Below are 23,476 nucleotides of genomic sequence, written 5' to 3' on the forward strand. Positions count from 1 at the left end.
GCTACTTTTATCCAATAGTCACAATTTGATAATAATATTTTATTACAATTATATCCTTTAAATTTTTTATATATTATATTATTGAAAGAATGTTGAATGAGGGATAAAATTAAAAATTTATATAATTTTTTTCCTCATATCGGCATTTTCCATCTAAATTTTAATTGAAAGTATCAGTTTTGTAAATAAAAAATTATTGGAGGGGTGTATGCGTAATTTTAAATATATTTCAAAAAAAAAAAACAGAGTAATTTAGTACACTTCTCCTTTCCGTTCCGTAGAAATTAATCGAAAGAAAAATGCAGTTGATGCAGAAAAAAGTTCCCCATTACGTAAAAGACGAAAACGACCTCCATTAATAGACAAAATGTTCTTGGCATAGAAATTGTACAAGTACCATCATTTTCTGTTCATTGACTTTGATAATTTCATGGACAGAAGTCCATCAAAGGGATAATACGACTGATGTTGTTACATGATGTCTTGGTAAAGTTTATGAGAAATATTAAAACTAAATAAATAAATGTAATACGTCTCTAAATTTAAAAAGTCGGCAAGAATTTGATCCAAATACAAAAATGTTCAATTATGCGTAATTCAGAAATCGTGTAACCTAACAGGCAAAATAAAAAATCATAAAAACCACAACAAGAAGGTTCTAATTATAAGTCAGCAACATCGTAAAAGAAAAAATATGAAACTCGTAGGAGCATTCACGGTTTCAAAAGTTGTACTTAGGACATATAGGACTGATATTTAAATATAAATAGCAGAAATTGTAGGATTAATCACATAAATCAATGATCTCAAGACAAACGAGTGGTCATTATGAGTCCCACGTTCAAATCATAAAAGACTAGCTACTTATCCATCTTAAACAATACATAGAGGCCCACAACGGCTCACTTTCCTTGTTCTGTGTTTGGGCTCAATAGTATATCCAGGTTTCTTTTCTTTTCTTTTCCCTAACATTATTATCTTTCACAAAATTTAAATTTTATTTCCTATAACATTTATTATATTGTATGGGTTTGAAATTATATTATGCTATAGTGTGTAATATAGCTATATAAATGAATAGTTATAAAAGCTTTCAAGTGTGTGATCAATGTCCCAAGAAAAAGGATGTTGGGTCGGGGCCCTCTAGAAAGGTTGGCTTAGCAGGTAGGTTCAGAGTTAATTTGGGAGCCACATTCTCATATACAGACTCGGAGAGACAATAAGCAGGTGATTGCCGGGAGGATCTAAGATGATAACTATACATTGGGAATCTGGAGGAGATTTAATAAGGGATTAGTGCTTAGAAGATTCTATCCAAAATGGTTAGGACGCAACCAACTTCCCCAAAGGGGCTATACTCCCTCAACAGGCAGCGGGACAAACCCTATAAAAGGGGCATTCTGGAATAACACAAGTTTGCACCATCTATACCCACAACATACTGTTACTTGAAATCATTTTGCTACTACTTCCTCATTTTATACTATATTTTTTTTATTATTTTATTGATTTAAATGTTGGAATGCTGACATATTCTTTTTAGATTTTTGTTTCAATGCTTGTGGAAAAATTGAGCTCAGTCACCTCAAATTGAACTTATTCTAACAGGACGATTTTTCACTCGTATCAATAATATTAATATATACGACATAATGTTAATATTACTTTATAATAAAAGATGGAAAATATTAGATAGGCACCCTCGGATTCTCGTCTTCGGACAATAGCCCCCACCAAATGCCACCAAAAACTGAGGTGTCCGAAATCAAACCACCTCATCTCTGCATGCAACCCTTGCATGTTCACCACTTCAACACGTACCCCCTCTTCTTCTCCCTCTATTTAACCCCCATTCCCCCTCTCCTCCCACTCCACTACAACCCTCCTCAACCCACACTTTCTCCAATCCTTCTCTGCTAATCAAATAAAATGGCTGAGCAGTACGCCGGCGCCAGGCCCCAGCCCCAGCAGAAGACGCAGCCGCGCAGCCACCTGCTGGTCAAGGCCGCCACCGCCGCCACGGCCGGCGGCTCTCTCCTCCTCCTCGCCGGCCTGACATTGGCCGGAACCGTTATCGCGCTCACCATCGCCACTCCCCTGCTCGTGATCTTCAGCCCGGTGCTGGTGCCGGCCGCCATAACCGTCTTCTTGGTGATCTCGGGCTTTGTGGCATCCGGCGGATTCGGCCTGGCAGCGATAAGTATGTTGTCGTGGATCTACCGCTATGTGACGGGGAAAAAACCGCCGGGGGCGGAGCAACTGGACACGGCGAGGGACAAGCTGGCGAGCAAGGCTCGGGAGATGAAGGAGATGGCTGAGCAGTATACTACGGGGTCGCAGACGTCGTGATGGAGATGACCGTCTGTGTATGTATAATTGTGTTGTATGTATCTGCATTGCAAATTCATTCGTGGGGGGATTATTCGTTGTGTTGGTGTTGTGTGTGTGTATGTGTGTTGGGGTTTTTAAAATTTGTTGGTCGAGGGTGATTTGGGGGGTTTTAGTGTATGCGGTGAGTGGGAATGTTGGTGTCATTACGAGGTTGTAATCATCTTCTTGTAATCTTTATTCCTTTGGGGAAAATAAATGAGTTTTGAATTAACAGTCTTTCCAGACAAAACATTTTGTATGCGGATTCCACCACCATATATATGGTATCGTGAATGCAATGAGGTTTGTTTTCCTATTTGTGTTGGGATATGCTTTATGTTTATGTTGGGAACTTGAGCCTCTTCTTGAAGGGTGGTGTTGACTGCTCCATCAACTGCCCATGTGAAGGGTGTAAAAAAGCATTTGGTAGAAAGGAAAAGGAGGAGGGTGAGCATACATTTACATTTGTCACTACTGCTTATAAAAATTTGAACGATAAGGAGTCTAATACACAAATCATGTAATTATCTTCAACTTGACTAAACCCGCAATGCCCCTAAAATTAAATTTTGCATAAGCCCTCACATATGACTTGTCACAATTGCCAAATTAAGCTCTTTTGATCAACATAAAAAAAGATACAACCTTATTAGCCCACATACATTAACTAAAGAAAGAGGCCAAACCAAACGGCTCAAGCTTGAGACGGCTTGTTTGGTTGATCCTGTCTTCCATTTCAGGACTCAAATAGTTCTTCCAATCCCCAACCTCACCTTTCCTGAAAAAACTACTGTTTGGCACATTGGACAAAACGGATCCATTCCTATTCACCTCCAAATTCTTCAGCCTCTCCAAACAGCACCTCTCAACAACCTCCTCAACCTCTGCTTCACTCCCAAATGGCCTCCCCAAGAATTCACCCATCTTTGAGATCTACAAAAATAAGACAACATTAGTGATTATAAAAAAAAAATCAAGTTATTATATGTCATGATCACTGTTAAATGATAAAACAAAAAAAATTATCACTAGATTGTAATTATTAAAGGAATATGTGCATAAGTTGTCACTCTAAATAATAATAATAATCTTCATAATTATAGTAGTAATAATTATTGTGCACCAAGACAAGAATAATTGGGACTTGTCCCAATTATAATTAGGTTTAATTATATTTTTAGTCCTGTAATTATACTATTTGGGATTTTGGTTCTATAACTTGTCAGGTTTGTAAAATGATTTTTCACTTTTTATAATTTTGCAATTTTAGGATAAAATTAGCTGAATTTTTCAAAGTTAGCAGCAAAGTAACATCATAATTCCGCCCAAATTTGAATATTCCGGCTAATTAATTTTTCCATGAAATGGCGAAAATTAAAAGAATATATACGACTAAATTGCTATCTTAATAAATTACAGGATCAAAATGTTAAAAAAAAAAAACTATAATTATGGGACCAAAAAAGCAAAACTATACACTCATTATTAGCAATGACAACTTATGTCACTAAGAAATATTTTTAAAAAATTATATTTTGAAACTACTTTTAGAAATCCAAATTATTTTCGCTTGAAATATATTTTGAAACTACTTTTAGAATTCTCAATTAATATGTTTTTTTGTGAGTAATATTATACCTGGGCCTTTGGGTCGGTTTTCAGGTCCTCATATTTGAGAAACAGTATTTTCTCAGGCCTTTTCTGGCTCTCCTGCCAGTACTCCACCACATGTTCGAAGAAAGGCCCGTATTGATAGACTCCAGTGCAAAAGCAATCCACGGCCTTTTCTAGTGGAAACGGTTCTTGATTCGGCCTGATAATTGAGTTGAAGAAATGCCACATTGAGATTAGGGTATCCTTAGGGTTCCTGGCAATGTACACGATTTTGCAGGCTGAATTCTTGATGGAATCTGGTAGAACTGCGTGTGGCAGATGCGTGTGGAGCAGACGAGGAGCCGATGCGTCGTAGAGGTCAGCTTTCTGGGGCTTGGTTGAATAAATTGTGCTTTCAATGGTGGGGACGTGGAAATGAGGGTTCTCCATGGTTAAGATGTCGTGTTCTTGGTTTTGCTGCATGATGCAGAGGGAGAGGGCTTTGAGCCATGTGGTGCCGGTTTTGGGTGTTGATGCGAGGAGAAGGTCGTCGTCTCTGGCCTGGAAGGTTGACCTGAAGGTGATGGCGGGCTTCACCAGGCCGGGCTCGAACCAGAAGCCTTCCCACTGGCAGATGTCCATGGCTTCCCAGAAACGCGCTTTTGGCAGCTCGTCCACATTGTTGGAGCTTGGGGTTAGGGAAGGGAGTGAGTTTGACATGGTGAACAATTATTTGAGAGAGATGAAGGAGAGAGTTTGTTACCTGAGCAGATTTGAGGGTTTAAGGGTAGCTAGCTAGGCCATAAATATTTCTTACCAAAACTAGAATCAGACGAATCAAATCAATACACTTGTTGAGATTAATTAAATTTGCATGCATTAATGGTGTTTTCAAAATTTGAGGGCATTGGGATTCTAAGAAGAGCATGTTGAGAAATTAAATATTACTAGTTTTAATAGCGTTTAATTATCAGGCATTGACTAAAGTGTAATTATGAAGGGTAAAAATATACAACCTAAGATTGGTAATAAATAAAAAAGATATACAGAGGCGTGGGTGGGGTGCGTGAGTTTTAATTAGTTTACAACCACTATATTATATAGTTGAGTTTCTGTAAACTAATTAAAATAGTATGAATTCATACTCCCAATGCCTCCCAGTTACAACTATGACTAGGACAATATTAAATAAATAATTATCACTACATATTATAATGTTTCAAATCAGAAACTATTGACTAATAAATAATTCAACAGCATCAGAGTTGAGTTCAAGAAAATCACATTCCAAGCTTTTAAATCAGGATCATATCATAAAAAGCATAAAATATTTAAATACCATATAACAACTCATGTTTATAATAATTATATATATAGCTGACTTACGACTCGCGCATCTATGGATCTATAAAGATTTGTAAAACCCATTAATTATTTAAGTACATCATACTCAATTCCATCGAATTTAATGGCATTTATTTTCCTGAATAAAATTTAAAAAAAAAAAATGTTATTGAGAGTAACAAATACAATCGCCATGTAACCAAGCATGAGGCCAGAAAATCCAATGGCATTCACCAGTTGAACCCTTGAATCTCTCGGCACACCACTTTCTGCAGTCAGGTGTATCCCAACTAGTCCATATTACGTCACATGCGTAGTTTAATACGTATATCTCTTTTTTTCCTGCATGTAATTAAATATTAATAATTACAAAAGTAGGTAGGAGTAGTGGAAAAAAAGAGAGGAGTTATGTATGTACATATGTATATATATACTATACCTGCTGAAAAGGGGATGAGAAGCAGGAAAATAAGAGCCATAAATTTGCAGTAATTCATTTTTAGTTTAGTGAGTATGAGAATTGATGAATATAAATCCAATATATAGATTTTATATTCCCAAAACTGAAGGTCAATTAAGTGCAGTTATAAATGCATCAATATTTAAGTTATGAATTAATGTATTGTTTGGTCTCAGTTACTTTTGCAACTTGCTTTTATTTTTGCTTATTCATATTAGATCAAGATATAGTCTATACTATTATAAACAAAATGGGTTTTACACTCACAATATATGACAGTTTTCTTACCATTTCTTCTCTCTCATCTCACAACTTCACCCAAATCTTGAAACTCTCCTCCTTCCATGTTGCTACAAATACATCAGCCTCATGTCGGAAAAGAGTTTCATGATTATTCATCTCCGCCAGTTGTTGATCCGGTGACACAGTGCGTCAAGGATACGGAAATTGTTGGTGAATAATTCTCCATATTCTTTTTTAAAACCTATGAGTGCTTAGGAATTGTGATATATTCTAACCATATTTTCGCTGGAAATTATGGTAGGAACCAATTTAGACGAAGATTAAAATTATTTAGAAATACTAACATCAAAAAATAAACTTTAAGTGCTAAATTGATTCTAAATGTAAGCTTAAGAGACCACCTATATATAATTACATTTACCCCAAAGTTTATCATAAAACTACCAGTGGCCAATCAAATTTCGATCATGGTAGTAATTTATTAATGAAGCATTTGTAATCAAGAAAAGTACTCCGGCAAGACAGAAAATAAGCACAACAAATATTACGTCATGAAGGAAAGTTTTCGGCAGCAGCATGGCATATTGATAATCCCTCCTATCTCCTGCTTAGTGAAATTCTTGAACAGACCAACTATTACCACTTACAAGGGTGGAATAGCTAGAAGTTAGCTGAGTACACGACATAGATATTTTTAAGCTAACCATGTACAAGTTCTAGTTTCCTGTTCCAAAGTCCTACCATAGGTCGAGGATGTCCTAGCAATAGTGTCTCAAACTCAAAGGTAAACGTAATGGAATAATAATTATAAGTGTAAACTTGGGCAATGTACAAGATGACAAATAAAGTTTTCGAACTTTCTGTGAAAATAACTTAGAAATGATTTTTCATGTACAACAACGTACCCAATAACCAGAGCAAATTTCATGGCTATGAAAATTAGCAAAAGGATAAAAAGGGTTGAGTTGATATTGTGCATGATTCTCAAGCCTAAAGATAAACCATTTAAGTCCAAATAATGATGACCTCAACTGCCGTCTGCTGAAGCTACACCAGACGCACCTCAGTCGATTATATGCCAAAGAGGAAGATCATTATTGCATCATGATTTCTCAGGGGTCTGCATCCTGGCCTTGGAATTGCTCAAGAATTATATTGCAGTTGTTCATTGTACGAGCATCAAGAAGACCATGATTCCAGAGTTTTATCATAAATAATCTCCAACACCTGCCAGAGATGTAACAACACAATTAAGTGGGACCTAGTGTAAAATGAATAAGACGTGCAAATCAAAATGCAAGCATCACGAGAGGTACTTCATAAGAATGATCAAGTGATTGGCTGTAAGATTCGATGCTGTTTGCTTTCGAGGCATATTAGAGCCTGATGTAGCAAATCTCGTTCATGACATAAAGCCCTAGCCTATTGCCAAACATAGGCTTCGCGATATAAGTTGCACCACAGTATCTGTTGCCTCATCACATGAGCTCAGAAAAAGCGTTTTGTTGAGTGCAATCCACGAATTTTCGAAAGCCAGATGGGAAGATGTTGAACTAGTTCAGTGGCATCATGTATGCGTTCATTTTTAACGAAATTTTGGGAAGAAGGAAGGAAATTTTATTAGACATAATGACTGAACAAAAGGGGATTGAGAACTCAATAAAATGGGACTAAGAAGTATCATAAACTCTGGAGTTCCTTCAGATCAGAAGAAAAGACACAGAATTATAGTACAGTGAGACTAGCTATGCCAATACTAGGTCTTTAGATGAAAATCGGGCATAGTAGAAGCAGCTACCAGTGTAATGCTGGTGTTCGAACAAGATCCTGTCCATGCAGCTTGGAAAAAGCCTCGCACGCCCAAGGAATATGACCATCTGCCAATACCCTGCCATCATGGCACAACCAGCACTCAGATGAAATTAATAATAATAACAATAATAATTAAAAAAAATGAAAAGGAAAATTCGCCTTGTTTCATGCATTTCACATACACCCAAGTCAAATCCTACTTCCCTGGCTGTTGTGCACAGGAGTTTAATCATGCAGAACCCTTATGTGCCACTAGTTGGCCCTTGAAAACAGGATCCAAAAAGCTATAAGCCTAGGAACATTAGTTGACAGGGGCAGGGTGCAAGAGCCATAAGTATATTATGTAGATTCTTTGTCCTGGAATTAGCGACATGTATGTTCATGACCAGTTGGTTTCCTTGTTAAGTTGTTAAACATGCAAGCATGGTCCAAACCCTGGCATGGAATTTGTTATCTTCGTAAACTCTTCACTAATTTTTTCTTGAAATAAAACTAAATGAAATGTATTAATACCAGTACAATACGTGTCAAATCCTAGAAGAACGAACCCTCTTGTTTACTCCTTCCCTCTGCTGCAGAGCAACTGACTCCATTTTTCTATCCAAACTTTCTTTCTTGGTCCTTTTTCTTTTTTTTTTTTTTCCTTAAATAAAAAATGTTTTCCGCAGCTTCTTTCTCCCCCATCTATTGTCTTCTTCCTAAGCTCATCCAGAAGGCCTTAGCATAATATCCACTTCTCTCTGCATGGTATGTTTTTCCTCCACCATCAATTCCTGTCATCTCTCATAGACTTCTTTCAGCCAATCATGAACCAAACATCTCTACCTAAAGTCTTCATCACCCCCATCTTCCACCATTTCTATCGTCGTGTCTATCTTCAGATTTGTGTTTGAAGCCATTCTGAATACACGTGTGTGATGTAATGAACTCTAAAGTGGCTTAGACTGCCACCCCCATTCCACAGGTGCCAGAGTGACGGGCTTCACCTGCAACTTATTTGACCTAGGGCACGTCCAGGTACAAGTTTAAACTATGCAGATGCTTTGGCAAACTTAATCAAACAAGTTCAAGATTTTAGTAAAAGACTAATGAAAAGGGGTGACATCTTAATATCATAACCTAAACTTTTGTAATGCATATCATCATCACCATCTCTTGTTCTCGTTATGTACTTCAATATTATATATATAGATATACATGTATAACTGCATATTAATATATATTTATATATAATCTATTCATTCTTATGTTTCCAACTTTATAAGATTAGAAGAACAGTGAAAATCCCTATCTATGTTCATGTGACTTCATACAACCTGGCAATTTTAGCTAGCTTAAGTGCTCAGATGACCATCTATAAATAATCAATTCTTATCTCTAAAAGTAACACCCATAAAAAGAAATTTTGAACAGTTCAGTCCCTACTTGATTGATGTCTTTCTAGAAGCTGACTCATGGAAATGCTTCTTCTTGGAATTATAAATAGTCATCATCATCTGGCCCTATTATGGTAAAGTGGCAAGATGTGTGGAATGTGGATACACACATTAAAGTATAAAGTCTTTTAGAAATACATCATGGGTGTGTATAACATAATGGAGAAGATCCTCAAGAAATATTGAAATACAAAATGAAAGAGATGAAAACTTAAGAAGTTGCTGACCTTTGCTTCCTAACAAAAGAATTCCACAGATGCATCAACTGCTTCTCATCCTTCGTAACATCCACAAAGTCATCAAGCATCTGCTCAACATCAGTAGAAGTGCCACATGATAAGTTTCCAAAAGAGTAAGGGGGAAAAAAGCCTGAAGCTATTCCAAAAGATGTTTGATTTGGAAATTATAACCAAATAGACAATCAGAAATTAAAACCAAATAGCCCATGTGCTGCACTTGAATGTATCATTTTATGTTCCTCTGCATAAACCTACACCCTCTAGTCTAGCCTGCAGGAACTACGACACATGCAAGAGAGTTAGAATTTTGAAGATTGGAACCTAGTAAAGGATGAAATTCTGAGAAATCAAGTGTCTGCCCAAAGTGGCTGACATTCCTGTTTCCGAGGCCACTGGACAATTCTATCCGCTTGCATGACGTGAATGCACATAAGCGCATAACATACTTCTCAAATTGATCAATTTACTAAAACCTTCTTTTATTGATAGAGAACATGCAGATTAACATATTTGAACATTTTCTATTGGTTGAGAATGTTTTCTCAAGTCCGCTTTCTGCTGTAAGAAAGATCCCATCCCCTAGAGATGGGCGAGAGAAAACTAATGAGAAACCAAAATCATTTTGACCCAGGAGGATAGTGCTTAGGTTTTGAACTACTGTTGATGTTGAAATGCTAAGCCATGTATTATATAAGCATTGTCACTGAACTATGTAAACTCAGGTATAGAAAACTAAGATATATTTTGGCATCTGGGTTGAAAGCTATTGCCAGGTCCAGGTTTGTGTTTCTATGGCAGTGCAAGAGATCTTATTACTGATACCAAAGAAACTTGAACTTTATATCACTTGGACCTATGCAACTCGGAGAGATAACGTAAAGGAGGTCTACAATCAGTTGAGACTGGAGTGTTCATCACATGTTTGATTTCTATATGCAAGCATTCATACCAATGCTCATCTGCAAACAAAGATCACCTACTATATTGAACAAATATGCAATTCCAATCAGACACAACTTAGTTCACTTTTGCTTCTGGAACCTAAGTCTGCACACTCTAGTCTTTTTTTACCTAGCCGCATACAAAAGAACCCTCAATTATGTGAAAGTGAACCTCAAGAAGCAGGTCATATGCACATGATAGTAAGATGCAACAACAAATACAAAACTAGAGGTGTTCAGAAGAGACAGCAAACCCTTCTATCTTCAAGATCTGCAACATCATCATCGACTTCATCCTCACTGTCCCGATCTGATAGAACTTGCTCCATGGCCATCGGCTGTATTAATTAAAAAAATTCATTTTCAAATATATTTATTAACATATATATTCTCAAATGTTTTCTTCATAAGTACGTCGACTATATTGCTATGCAAAATATATCTAAGGATAGATATAAATTGCATCGAGAATGTGCATAATCCAGGCTGCAAAGTAAAAATCATTCAGAAACAAAGACAATGCAGTTAAAACACATCAAAAACAGGTATACGACAACAATGATACTTTCAAAACATTAAAACAGGAATGACCGTCAAAGAGGAGGGGGCAAAGAAACAGCAAAGTTGAAGCAGATACCACACGGGACCCCAAACATCCATTAGCACAGTGTCAGAAATAGAACCAAATCTGGACATGCATCTACGAGGTGAGAGATTGCATCCTTAAGAATGTCAAAAGTATACTGGTATATAAAAATAACTTTGGGTAACAAGCTTTTCAGCATGAAGATTTTGGATCGACTGGCAAGATTACACTATGTGGGCCACACCATACTTGTACTTTAGTGTTGAAGAACAACAAATATCATGAAGCTAGCTGCCACCTAATCCTGATGATTTACATAACAAAAAATAGTGCACAAGTTTTTCCCTAAACCAACATCTTTTCCATCGTCTATACCTCAATAGAGTTTTAAGGACCATGTGAAAAAGCATTTCTTAGTTCTGAATCAGATAGAATAGTACTTCACTGAAGCATTAACAGAAACTGCAGGAGCATGAATCCAGTTCACGTATCAAACTGCACTTTTTAAGTAGAATAAATGAAGTTAAAGACTCACTTGAGCTCTATGTGAGTGAAAGAACTGCCGTTTCTGCAAGAGAGCACGACTGGGAGAAAAATTGGAAATTGAATATCAGTCAGTTCCAAACATTAAATCAAAATCAGGGTATAGAAATACAGATAAGAACTTAAATTACAGTGGGAAAAATCAATGTCGGTCAATGTCAAAGCCTAATCATAATATGGTATATTTCTACGAATAACAAGAGTAAATTATAATGGTTGACATCTGAATGCTTAATGACAGAGACATTTCATCTACTTGGAGTTGGTTCAACCACAAGGCCAACTAATAACTAGAAAGAATGAGCTAAAAAGTGTGAAGTCTTCACTAGATAATGCTCAAAAGATTAGTCCAGCCAATGAGGAATCATCCAACCCCCAAAAGGGTTGGCCAATCATGGCAACCTTGCAATTAAAATTTGCAAGTAGTCATAAGGAACCTAATTCCTAGCATAGCTCAATAATTTTATTGGCAATCATGTCTAAACGGCTTAATTTGTTTTTCCAATACGGGGTTTTATCTTCTGTGCCACTAGGTGAATCTTCAGCGCATTTCTATTTATCTTTCATTTTTCTGAAAATGCATTATATTCCAAATATAAATGTACAAACTACCTTAAAAATACAATCCGAACTTGTATGAGAAGCACTTGGTAGAATAGTATAATAGATGACGAATACAATAATGAGTTAGAGGTTCTGAAGCTTGCAAAGATAAATTTTATGACTTCTACTCTAATTAACAGAATCTTCTAGTTAATGCATCACGAGTGAACTTACTTTCTGGGGTCAGAGCGTTCAACAGATAACTTTCTCGTCTTCGCAAACTGTAGTAATGCTGGAGGTGTGAGGTTGCTAGCAGGTAATGACTGAACACATTCAGGGTCTGCATATGAATGAGCTGTGGCAGATGAAACTCTGGGACTGGATGCATCACGATCCCCACTCTCTGCTACACCTACTAAAAGTTAGATTTACTTTCCCTTTCGATCTATCTATAGCTATATCTACCTATCTATCTACAGACACACATAACTATAGAAACACATACATATATAGGTTCTATTTGTTTTGTATCAAATTCTAGGTTAGTTGGCCTTGTCCACAACTGGGGGAAGAGACGTGAGACCAACTGTTGGTGTAAACAATTTCCAGCTTCATCTTGCAGTCCAGAAGAAATTTAAGGAATCCAAGTGGTTAAAAGATGAACCTAATAAATTAATACATTTTCCCAAACCAAGAAACTAGATAAAAACTCAGTTTTACAAATTTTCTTTTATGGATATGCTGTTGCTCATATCATCGAACAGGTGGGCTCAGGCAACCACACACAAGGAAACTTTCATCATTCCTTAAACAATAATTGGTCCACAACGACGTCCCAGCAACATGAAAACATAGCAAGAGAATAAGCTTATCTCAGCTCCAAGGCAAGCTCTCAGTGCACTACCATCTACTGTTAGACTTAAAAATTGTAGCTAAATACACAGGAAGAAAAAATAGCTGAAAAAACAAAATTGATAATCCAAAATAAGTTACCATCAGTCTTTTCTCTAAGCTCATTGACTGATCCTGGAAGTTCGGAATCCAAAATAAGGGGATGCACATGCTTTGAACTTTGAACTAGGCTCTTCAATTTTCTACGCCGTGTTGCTTTTGAACTGTAGTGCAGTTGATTCCATAGCATTTGACATCAAAAATTCAAGCAGGGCAAGGAATTTCCATAATTTAGAGTATCCAAATAAAATATAGAATAAGCATACCAAAAGAAAAAAGTTTGTTGCTTAGGATCAATACCAGCTGCAACAATCTGCATATCATACTGGAAAAGTTAGTCAAGTTCCATGGAACAATTAGGAAAGAACATCTAACTACATCCATGTCTAAGTTTACAGCTTCAGTATCTATTTCTCAGAGTAGACCATTCAAGCTGGAGCAAAAATCCAAGGTTTTTAGCTATTATAGTAAAACAAAGTTGTCCTCAATTTCTAGAGACTGAATATATGTAATTAAAAGGTTCTGCAAAGTTTGTTTAATTAATTAAACAAAGGATTTCATGAGTGTAACTAAAAGGCTATTTTCATGAGCATACATTAGCATGTTTAATATTCATCCGTTGGATACGACAACCACAACTGTATAAGTCATTGACAAGCATAACAAATCGCATTGACAACACAGGACCAACAACAATGAGGTGGCATCCTGACCTCAGATCTCCATGTATCAGTCTTGACAGAGACATTCACAGCTTGAAATTCTTCTGTCACCTACACAATATGACCGGGAGTAAGAATAGTAATTCAAATACCAAGGCAGTAGAATCTTTTAAAATAGATTCAGTTTACTAACCCAAAATTCGAAGTTGAAGAGGTCATGAGAGGAGGGTAAATGATATCTCAGACCCTGTGGAAGTCACAATAACAGCAGGGATTAAATCATAGTCCACAGACATTTTAGCAACAGGACATAAGAACATCAAGTTGGATGGTACCTTAAAGCTTGCGCATTTAACCAAACAAAAAGGGCATGCAAAGTCCTCCGTCACTGTGTATAAAGATGCGAAGTCAAGCTTTTTCTAAATCTTTGCAGCAACTTGTAAGGATGAAATGCAAAGCTCACAAAGAGTTACAATTCAGATGAGATGATATTAACAAGAATTGATTACAAAAATCATGTTTTCTGAGAAATACACATAAAACAGAAGATCAGGACAAAATATTACAAATTCTATGAAACCTAGAAAATGGTATAATTAGTGAACACTCTACCAGAAGAAACACATGAAAAATATATCACGATTACAGGAATATGGTGACAGAGAAGAACTAAGGCATAACACCAAGACCCATGATACAATACAGCCACCCAACAGAGTATGTTGTCCACTATGCAGTAAATGCAAATTTCTTATCATTCTGGAAATTACAGCCACGCGACCTCTACTCTCGTCGTTTCAAAAAATGATTGTTGTCCGTAGTAGTCCCATAAAATAATATTTACCAAAAATCCAAGATAAAGTACTTACCAAATTTGGAGAGTCATAGAAAAATTTGGACATAACTGATATATTAGACCAGAAGTTCAGAGCTTATACAGTCATAAATAAAAGTGATCACACATTAATAGTCAATCTTTTACCTCCATAGCTCCACAATTTTCCAAAGGGTGATTGAGCTTTTAATGTGTATTTAGACAGAACTATAATGCATAACATACTACTAGTAAATCTTTTACCTCAACTATTTTTCCAGAGGGAACTTGAACCTTCAATGTGTACTTAGACAAAAACGGTAATGCATAACAGAATGACATGCACAGACCATTTCCATATAAAGCCTCTTTGTCTGCATAGGGAGAGAATCTAGTAAGACATGGAGAAAGAGACCAGCGCAACGTGGTTGATTCTGACCACAGCCTAATTTTGAATTAAGGCATCTAATTGTTCTTGCAGTATAGAAAGTCAGTAGTTGGACAAGGAATTTGCTTTGAAAACAGTCTGCAACTGACAAGTAAAATTATCTGTATAATTAATGCCCGGAATCTGAAGCATTATGGCCTCCACTTCATCTAACCAATCCCACTCTACGGAGGCAAGACATGAAGAGTGGATAAGTCTGATGCAGATGGGAAATGGCAATGATCCTTCTTTAAACTTTGGAAGGAGGGGCGGATTTCATAGATTACAAGTCTAACCCATATTTCCCTAGTACCAACAAAAGAATTGGCCAAGTACTAACTTACCCATGAAAAGGGATGCCAAGTACTCTCATTTGGTAAGCATGACATCTGTCATGAGTGTCATGTTGAAATTTAATATGGATGACAATTCAGGAGCTTCTTCACCCTAGAGTTTGATCATTTAGGATATCTTCTATTATTACCTTTTACAATATGGTATTGCATTGTGCAGTAGTGTCAATGAAAGAATAAAACAGATAAGAAAGTTTGTTTCCCATAAAGTAATAAAATCACAAAGATATTTTGTCTTGAGAAGCTGTTGAATTCAGGACATGATATGTTGAAGCCCAAGAAGAGTCAAGAATGTGGTTCATCTTACAAGAAAAGTGTGTGTTTCCTTAAGCACATTGCATTCAGATATGACAAACAAGAAGCAAGTACTATTAAACTTGAAAGTAACAGAACAAGCTTTTGGTCATCGAATCAAAGCAGTTACCAGAAAACTGGTAGCCAAATTACCTTCAGTCCTCTGCAACTTGTTATTATAGTATTTGTAGTTGAAAACAACATTTCCAGTCCTCAACCTAAACAGCATTTACCAAGAAGAACAGTTAACTCCTGAAATACTATGCAACTACAAAACGTCCTGACCAAACCACAAAAGCAATGAGATGAGCATATACAATCATATGTCTTAATAAGCATTGAGGTCCCTATAAATTTGGCAAGAGGTCATTGAATTCAGATAGAGCATTCTCATGAGAAGTAGATTGCCAGTACAAAGGGCATGATGAGGCAAATGAAAGATGATCATGGTGTAAACTGATTTTGACAAAATGGATTACTTTAATAGAGAAAAGTTGTCTGGCAATGCCATTTATGAGTGTTACATATGTGCATATGTTTGAGAAAGAGCATGGGAAGAATGAAACTGGCAGAGGGTTCACCTAATAATCTGAGGCAAAGTAGATGAAGGGATGTCACTGTATGCGAACGAGTCATATGGAGATCTCTCCCTCGCCCCAATTTCTTCTGCTGCAATGCGGACTTGCAGTTGTTGAGACATAGCCTTCAATAAAGCAGATAGCAAAACAAAATGTGACCAACAACAAACACTTTTTCCGCAGAACAACCTCCAAAATCATGAAGACAGGTTCTCTGAAAATAAAGCAGGTTTTCATCCTAGAGAGGGGGGTTACCGTGGATCCAGCATGAGGACTATGAAATGAAAAACATTTGTCTTCTCCAAAACAGCTTGTCTGCAAGAAAGGGACGAATTAAGTTAAGGTGGCAAAAGGCCATAGATGACGGCAACATCTGCAAAGAAAATACTCAAACTGCGTGAGAGGCAATGTCCACGACATAATAAAACTTGAGTATTCATTAATGCATTAACCTACATTTTTTTCATATAGAAAAAAAAGCAATAGCTTTTCTTTTGGGTGTGGGTGGAATGCTGGGTTGTTAAGGAGGAAGAGTTTACAAACCTAGTAACAATTCTCTTTTTTTTTTTTTTTTTGGTAGGGGGTGGAGGGGTTTACAAGTAAGGTCCTGGGATGTTGAGAAGCAAGAGCCTTGTGTTTTAGAAACCATTAGCTGCAACATTCAGGGGCAGGTCTGAACAGACAACAAAAGTCAAAGTCCTTCTATATTGCCAGGTCAATCAACAAGCTCAAGACATCTTCCAGCAGGCTCCACTGGAGAGTTTTGAATCAAGCCCAAAGAATAAGATCAGTGTTGAGGTTAGACACGGACACTGCATTAATTGTCTGGATTACACTAACATTTTTCCCAGTTGGGCTTCAGTCTGATGATTAATTTCAGGTGCTGCTGCTTCTGTAGGCTTTTACACCAAATGAATTTCATACAATATTATGGATGATGTCGGATACAAAATGCAAATACATTGGCAGATGAAAACTCCTGCAGTGCCTTAATAAGTTAATCTGATCAAATGCATAACTTAAAAAATACTACCTCTGCTCCAAAATGACGATTACTGTTGATCTAGATTGGGGTTTTAGGTGTGATGCATTCTGTATTTTACATTATTGTCATTAAAAGGGGTGGTTAAAATTCTGTGGCATTATGTCAGTTTAACTAAGAGTAGCTTCGGAAAAAAATCATTTAGGAAATGAGGCCGTATTTTTGGACATTCTAAAAATCTGATCTCAAATTTGGGTTCAGAGGGAGCAGAATTCAATGGAACGCTCCAAAGATATTTCAAGGAAAGATTAAGTAGAAAAAAGGGGAAAAGAAATAAGAAAATAACTCCTCCAAACAAATAGTAAACAGAACACTCAAGTAAAGTACTACAGTAAAGTTGAAGGTAGATGAAGAAATAAGAAAAAAAAAAGGGAAATATAGATGAGAAAATGCAAAAGTTCAAGATCCATTCTTCCACCAAGCCAATAACATAAGGGTAATTCATGCTTGGATATGAAGCACCATCAACAACTAAGTACATGTAATCAAGAACTTATGTCAAATTCAATACCTTCAGGAAGCATGAATGCAAATCGACAGTTGACAGCATCTCAGCCCTCTCACCGCTACTCAAGTTCAAAGACTTCTCCCATGATAAGTGAAGCAACTCCATTGGAATTTTACCCAAGAAGCAGTGGCCTCCAACATTAGCTATCATAAAAAAGGAAGCATATTAATGAAGATGTTAACAAAAAGAGAACATAAGAGGCGAAATGAAAAAACATATGAGAGACAGTAACTAGAGCAATATTAAATAAAATTTTAATATCAAAGAGTATTTGTTGATCAGCTTATTCATCGTTGTCTTTGCTCGGTCCAGATAGGTAGGTATCAAATAATGATGTTCCTTAGAGCAAAGGCTATGGCACCTAGTATAAACACCAACCCCTAGGGGAAGGCCACAACTTCCATACTTATAGCGGAGTCATCATTTAGTAAACCGAAGAAGCCAAAATTGACTCCTTTGTAACCTCCAAGTTTACCTAATCCCAGGCCAGGTGAATATAATGATAGAGAATGCACGTTATGACATAACAGTTTTCTTTCGAATACACCCATGCCTTATAAAAAGGAATGAAAGAAGTAGGCAATTCCCAGAATACAGGTGCAACATTAGCTAACTGATCTAATCTTCATATGTTAAAAAATTTATTGATCCTCACAAAAGCATGCAATCATAAAACAAGCTTCCTTTACCAATTGGATGGCTCAAAAAACAAGAGTAGAGCAACCACAGGAATGGTGCTTTCATCTGTGAATAATATTTGCAATACTTTTATAGCATGTAAGTTTATGAATCAAACTGAAGTTACAAGTAATACAAATTAACCTCATGAGAACAGGTTATATTTGACAAGTTACAAAAATTTTCAGTTCATTGTTTACAATCCGCTCATGAAGATTAAAAAATGTCAGATGATGAAGGGAAAACCACCACGTACTCAAAACTCAACATAAATTGGCCAGCCAACCAAAAAATAGCTCAATAAAGGACACAACTAATATTAGTTTCTGAAATAGAAATATACATGCAGAAAATAGCTGCTTCTCTAAGAAATTAAGCAGAAAATATTCAGTATGCAAGCATATGCCACAAAACTAATTTTTCCAACTAATACGCGAATATATATCAGCTTTTCCAACTAATGAACAACTCACCTGGAAATAATGACCCACCAACATGCTCCTTAAACAACTCGGCTGCAAAAGGCAGCAGCATGAAAATTTGCCAAAGAACCATTGACATTGACATAGACACCAAATAAACAGAAGTAGAAGCAGCATACCACAGCTCACAAACAAAATCGAAAGAGAACCAGATTTGACTTCTGCTGATAGTTTGTTAATCTCAGGAAGAATAAAATTTGCTTGATCTTGGTTCATTCTATCATCTCCAGTGCATTTCATCAATATACATTCTCGACTGTAACGATAAACTGCTGAATCCTGCAACAAAATGAAATCAGGAAGAGAAACAATAGAAGAAAGGAGAAAAGTGAAATATCCAAGTAGATGAACTGAACTCAGACACTACCTCTACAACTGCAGGGCTATAAACTGGTCTTGCCAACAATATACACAAAGGAAATAGACTTTGAATTCGAGTTTCATCATTTACAGTTGATGGTAGAGATATTTTCATTTCAATCCTAGGAAATAAGATAAGATAGAAGTAAAATGTGTTAGTCACGTTACTCCAATTCCAAAATATGCATCCAAGAATAATACCAGACACACATTAACTGAGTGAATCAAATGAAAAATCTCAGGAAGTAAAAATAAATCATTGGTGGTAATTATAGTTAGAGGCAAGGTGGATAGCAGCTTCTAGAAAAGATATTCAGAACTATGTATGCATGAATTTCATTTTACTCTGAGAACTTTAAGCACCTGGAATTTGTGGACCCAAAAGTTACAGGTTTGCTCTGTCAAAAATTATGAGGCGACCAGACTCAACTTTTGATTAAAAAAGTAGCGCACAGCAAGGAAAGTTACAAGCCAGGATATAAAAAAGCCGAAAGACAACCAAAATGATGTTGTCCTCCCATTAAACAACAATCAAAGGACACCAAAAACCAAAAATTTGTAAGATAGTAGGAGGACCATTCCTTATCGGACTAATTTTTCAGAATTCCTAATATATTATGGCTGCTGAGAATTAAAAAATGTCAAGAACGGGCAATCATGATGAACACTAATATATTTTGAAGAGTTATACCTTTTCTTGTGTTTTGCTTGTATTTTGTATCGCAGACATCTCTGAAGGAAGGATGGCTGCAGAAAAATCTGCCTTTAGTACCCAACTAGAATAAAAACCCATGACAAAAAAATGATGGAATTCAATATGTTGATTCCTGCGTCTATTATGCTTATAAACATACATGAAGTAATTCTGAATTGGTCCTCCAGAAATAGAATCACATTATCCCAACATAAATTGAAAAGAAAAATTATTGAATAAATATAAAAAAAACAAAGAAACAGGCGTTCAAGGGAGAAAAAGGCAGCAAGAAGGAAGAAACTTACATTTCTAACAGCACGACGCTGAAGAATATTGTACAACTCAACTGGTTTGCAGTAAATTGAAAGGCTCTCCTCAGCTGCAATTTGCTCTTCTGCAGATAAATGTGCATGGGGATCTTGGCGACACATATGCTCTGCACCTCTAGAGTAACTGCAATTGCAAGCACAATTCCTGTTCCAAGAATTAGATAGCACTGAGATCTCAGATGACATCCAAAAATCACATTCCAACTGTGGTCACCTTACTCAAAACTTAAGATATCAAATTCATGAGTATGGTCATGAGTCTGTCTGCCATTTGACAAATTAACAATGAGAGAAAAATGATATTGCTAATTCAGATTGAGGATTCCAAGATCAACTAATATCCCATGAACTTATTCATTTCTCTCTCTGGAGTACATATAATACTTACATTTTGTTTTATAGAGGATTCTATGAATAACAACTTTATTTGTAGACAACTTTGCAGCCATTACCATGTCTGAACAACTGAATTCAGAACATAAGAATCAGTGTCATGCAATTGACCAAAATGTGCAGCAATCTTGCAATTGCCAACCTTCCACTACAAAGTCAAATTTGTACTCTGTAAGAAATCAAAACAAATATTTTAGGATTTTTATGTCTAAACCACCAGAGCTTAGGGAAACAGCCAACTCTTAAATTCACTTAAATGGTGTAGGGCATGCCACGATTTCCGAAACTGCTTACTTTTTATCATATCCTACCATTAATCCGAGTAAGAGTGGATGAAGTGAAACTATGAACAAATAAATTTGACGCAAATTACAAAACCGCAAAGTCGCTTGGTGCCTTAATCAGCTGCACAGCGTGAGAATGCTTGAGTGTCAGTTAGCTGATGAGAGACTTACGCAGTTTCACGAGCCACAAGAGGTATTCCTGGCATCCTTGCTAGACAATATTGATGAGGTTATTCATAGCTCCAAGATTTCCTCCCAAGTTTCCAAACAAAAATCTAAAACCTGAAACCAGCACCACAATTGAAACCATCGACATTCAATGACAAATAAAATTTGAAAAAAACAAAAAAACAAAAAAAGCCGAGTACTTGATAGTTGAATTGAAATATTAACCCTAGATATATGCATAAAGCAATAGGATCTACAATTCACAGTTGAAGCAATACAGAAAAACTTAAATAGAAGACAACGCCTATCAAAAACTAAGCAAAGATCGTAAACTCACCGAGATTGACGATTAAAAGCCCTAATTAACTATTCCTTCCACGAGTAAATACCGCTGGACCTTCACTTGAAAAGAAAAATACAACAAAAGCTCGAGTTACAACAAACCAATTCTGTTATTCGATTTACCCAGGTATTCCGTATACGCAACATAGACACATTGGCGTATCATACGGATACATGTACATGTATACGGAAGCGTAGAGAGAGAAAGAGAGGTGTACTACCGAGTTGACTCGCATTAGCTGAGATGAACAGTGTGACCTGACAATGGTGCGTTTGTCCGTACTCGGCTTTTTGGCCGCAATTTTCTACCTTTACTATAGTTGGGGGAAAAAAACAGATAAACGCAAATTTTCTTTGTATTTTGATTTTTTGTCAAAATTAATTTAAATTTTAATAATATTTAAAACACATTAAATACTGCTAATTTTTTCCATTTTAAAATACATAGCTTCCTATTTATTTTTTTTAGGAAAAGCGGTTAACTATTATTTTTTTTAGATAAGTCTAATATAATTATTAATTTTAAATATTTATATCTTAACATTTGTCGACAATTATAACAATCATTTATTAATCTTAATATCAGATAATTATAGTGTATATACAATCAATATATATTATTAACGTATAATAATATAACACACGTTAAAAGGATTCGAACTCCTCAATTTCGTCAATTAAACTAGGCATCGACTTCATAAAATTATTTTATTAGTCAGCTTTTAGCATTTTTTATGATGATTTTTTATTATTATTTATAGTTAAAATAAATGCAATGTGTTCAATTGGGGAACATATTAAGGGATGGTTATATAAGATTTAAATACATATATACATCACATTACATTTTGTTTCTGCAATTAATATTGGGGGACGGAATCAGATATTTTATTCTATTGAAATTTAAGATTTTATAAGTTTATATTCGACTATGCTCAAAAAAGAGAAGTCAATTAATTCAAACTAGTCATTAATCAATATAAGATTAACTTTAGGGTCAAATACATTTTACACAATAAAGTATACCACCATCGTCAATTACCTCCATAAGCTAAATACCTTCAATTAATCCCGTATCTCTGCGATAATTAATTAATAAAAATGGACAAAAATATCATTGATTATTAATAATATGATATATTCATTTTAATGCTCAATAGTTAAATATAGGAATAGTTACATTTACATTCCTCATCTATTGCACAAATCATCCATTGGCAACATTTAAAACCTAAGATGCCCCTGTTGACTAGGTCACATTTAAAATAATTTTTCAAAAATAAAAATGCACTCAGGGGGATTTTTGTAATTATCAAAAGGTAAAAAAAGTGTCAAAGTAATATTTATGAAGATAAGTAATATGACCCCATATATTTTTATTATTATTTATACTAATTTTTAATTTAAATATAAATTATAATATTAACTTTTTTTTATTAAATCTTTATTTAAAATTGCACCTTTTAATAACTAAAATATTAAATTATTTAATTAATATATAAATTATCTCTTAGTAAAATTATTAAAAGAAAAAAATTTATTTATCCTTTATTTTTGTTTATAACTAAACTTTACTAAAATTAAAATTAATTTATGTATTATATTAGTCTCACATGGAGCGTAAATAATTTGAGTTGAATTAAATACATCATTTTTCCACTTGAATTATTATTAAACTTGAAAAATGCATACAGAATTTTGATTTAGTTAATGATTTATATCAAACACGAGCCAAATTCAGGCAATTAGATATTTTCTTAATAGAGCTCAAATCAAGTCTCTCATAAAATTCAGTGACTTCAAAGATTCATGAAAGATGGCACTTGTAATCTCAAGAGATACATCAAGACTCTGCATCAAATATACCATCAAGAGTAACTCCTTCACAAGATAACCTTAAATTAATTGGGCTCCAAAAAAAACAATAAACAAAAAAATGCTTTAGTAACCCCCATACTCGAGATATAGGTTGTAGACTTCGGGCACTTTTCCATTCAATTTTGTGAT

The 23,476-nt window shown here is 35.5% G+C and overlaps 3 protein-coding genes and 1 long non-coding RNA gene across 10 annotated transcripts; 2 read left to right on the forward strand and 2 right to left on the reverse strand.

Moving 5' to 3' along the window:
- The first annotated feature begins 1,852 nt into the window (after positions 1–1,852).
- Positions 1,853–2,602, forward strand: LOC148787596 (oleosin L-like). Its single transcript, XM_088882889.1, has one exon. The coding sequence runs from the start codon at positions 1,930–1,932 to the stop codon at positions 2,347–2,349; it is 420 nt and encodes a 139-aa protein (XP_088739015.1). The 5' UTR covers positions 1,853–1,929; the 3' UTR covers positions 2,350–2,602.
- Positions 2,603–2,818: 216 nt separating this feature from the next.
- On the reverse strand, positions 2,819–4,683 carry LOC105179197 (cytosolic sulfotransferase 5). Its single transcript, XM_011102794.3, has 2 exons — positions 4,009–4,683; positions 2,819–3,303 (listed from the first exon to the last, which is right to left on the reverse strand). Exons 1-2 carry the CDS (start codon positions 4,681–4,683, stop codon positions 3,034–3,036), a joined length of 945 nt encoding a protein of 314 aa, XP_011101096.1. The 3' UTR covers positions 2,819–3,033.
- Positions 4,206–4,813, forward strand: LOC148787597 (uncharacterized). Its single transcript, XR_016066501.1, has 2 exons — positions 4,206–4,341; positions 4,454–4,813. It is a non-coding gene; the product is annotated as an uncharacterized LOC148787597 (long non-coding RNA).
- A 2,040-nt stretch (positions 4,814–6,853) lies between these two features.
- On the reverse strand, positions 6,854–21,800 carry EMF2 (VEFS-Box of polycomb protein). 7 transcript variants are annotated; one of them, XM_011102787.3, is made up of 23 exons: positions 21,691–21,800; positions 21,465–21,524; positions 21,131–21,241; positions 20,259–20,427; positions 19,951–20,006; positions 19,267–19,381; positions 19,019–19,178; positions 18,891–18,932; positions 17,743–17,882; positions 16,445–16,504; positions 16,193–16,314; positions 15,765–15,829; positions 14,059–14,111; positions 13,917–13,970; positions 13,775–13,834; positions 13,328–13,374; positions 13,104–13,225; positions 12,345–12,525; positions 11,560–11,608; positions 10,693–10,776; positions 9,486–9,565; positions 7,809–7,898; positions 6,854–7,237 (listed from the first exon to the last, which is right to left on the reverse strand). In XM_011102787.3, exons 3-23 carry the CDS (start codon positions 21,163–21,165, stop codon positions 7,123–7,125), a joined length of 1,899 nt encoding a protein of 632 aa, XP_011101089.1. In that variant the 5' UTR covers positions 21,166–21,241; positions 21,465–21,524; positions 21,691–21,800; the 3' UTR covers positions 6,854–7,122. The 7 variants fall into 7 exon arrangements, with proteins under 7 accessions (XP_011101089.1, XP_011101090.1, XP_088738712.1 ...); XM_011102788.3 differs by having other exon boundaries at positions 21,465–21,529; positions 21,691–21,773; XM_088882586.1 differs by lacking the exon at positions 21,691–21,800 and adding an exon at positions 20,735–20,844 and having other exon boundaries at positions 21,465–21,684.
- Between the last annotated feature and the right edge of the window lie 1,676 nt (positions 21,801–23,476).

The sequence above is a fragment of the Sesamum indicum genome, linkage group LG7 (genome assembly GCF_026168435.1).
Source record: "Sesamum indicum cultivar Baizhima isolate 11 linkage group LG7, ASM2616843v1, whole genome shotgun sequence".
NCBI lineage: Eukaryota > Viridiplantae > Streptophyta > Magnoliopsida > Lamiales > Pedaliaceae > Sesamum > Sesamum indicum.

What these genes read in the sequence shown, in the direction of transcription:
- LOC148787596 (XM_088882889.1), top strand. Translation starts at nt 1,930, where the DNA reads ATGGCTGAGCAGTACGCCGGCGCCAGGCCCCAGCCCCAGCAGAAGACG.
- LOC105179197 (XM_011102794.3), bottom strand. Translation starts at nt 4,683, where the DNA reads ATGTCAAACTCACTCCCTTCCCTAACCCCAAGCTCCAACAATGTGGAC. An exon ending in AAACCGACCCAAAGGCCCAG is followed by an intron (nt 3,304 to 4,008) that starts GTATAATATTAC and finishes TTATTTTTGTAG; the next exon opens with ATCTCAAAGATGGGTGAATT.
- EMF2 (XM_011102787.3), bottom strand. Translation starts at nt 21,165, where the DNA reads ATGCCAGGAATACCTCTTGTGGCTCGTGAAACTGC. An exon ending in TGGTGGGTCATTATTTCCAG is followed by an intron (nt 17,883 to 18,890) that starts GTGAGTTGTTCA and finishes TTTTTATGATAG; the next exon opens with CTAATGTTGGAGGCCACTGC. An exon ending in ACTTTGCCTCAGATTATTAG is followed by an intron (nt 15,830 to 16,192) that starts GTGAACCCTCTG and finishes AATGCTGTTTAG; the next exon opens with GTTGAGGACTGGAAATGTTG.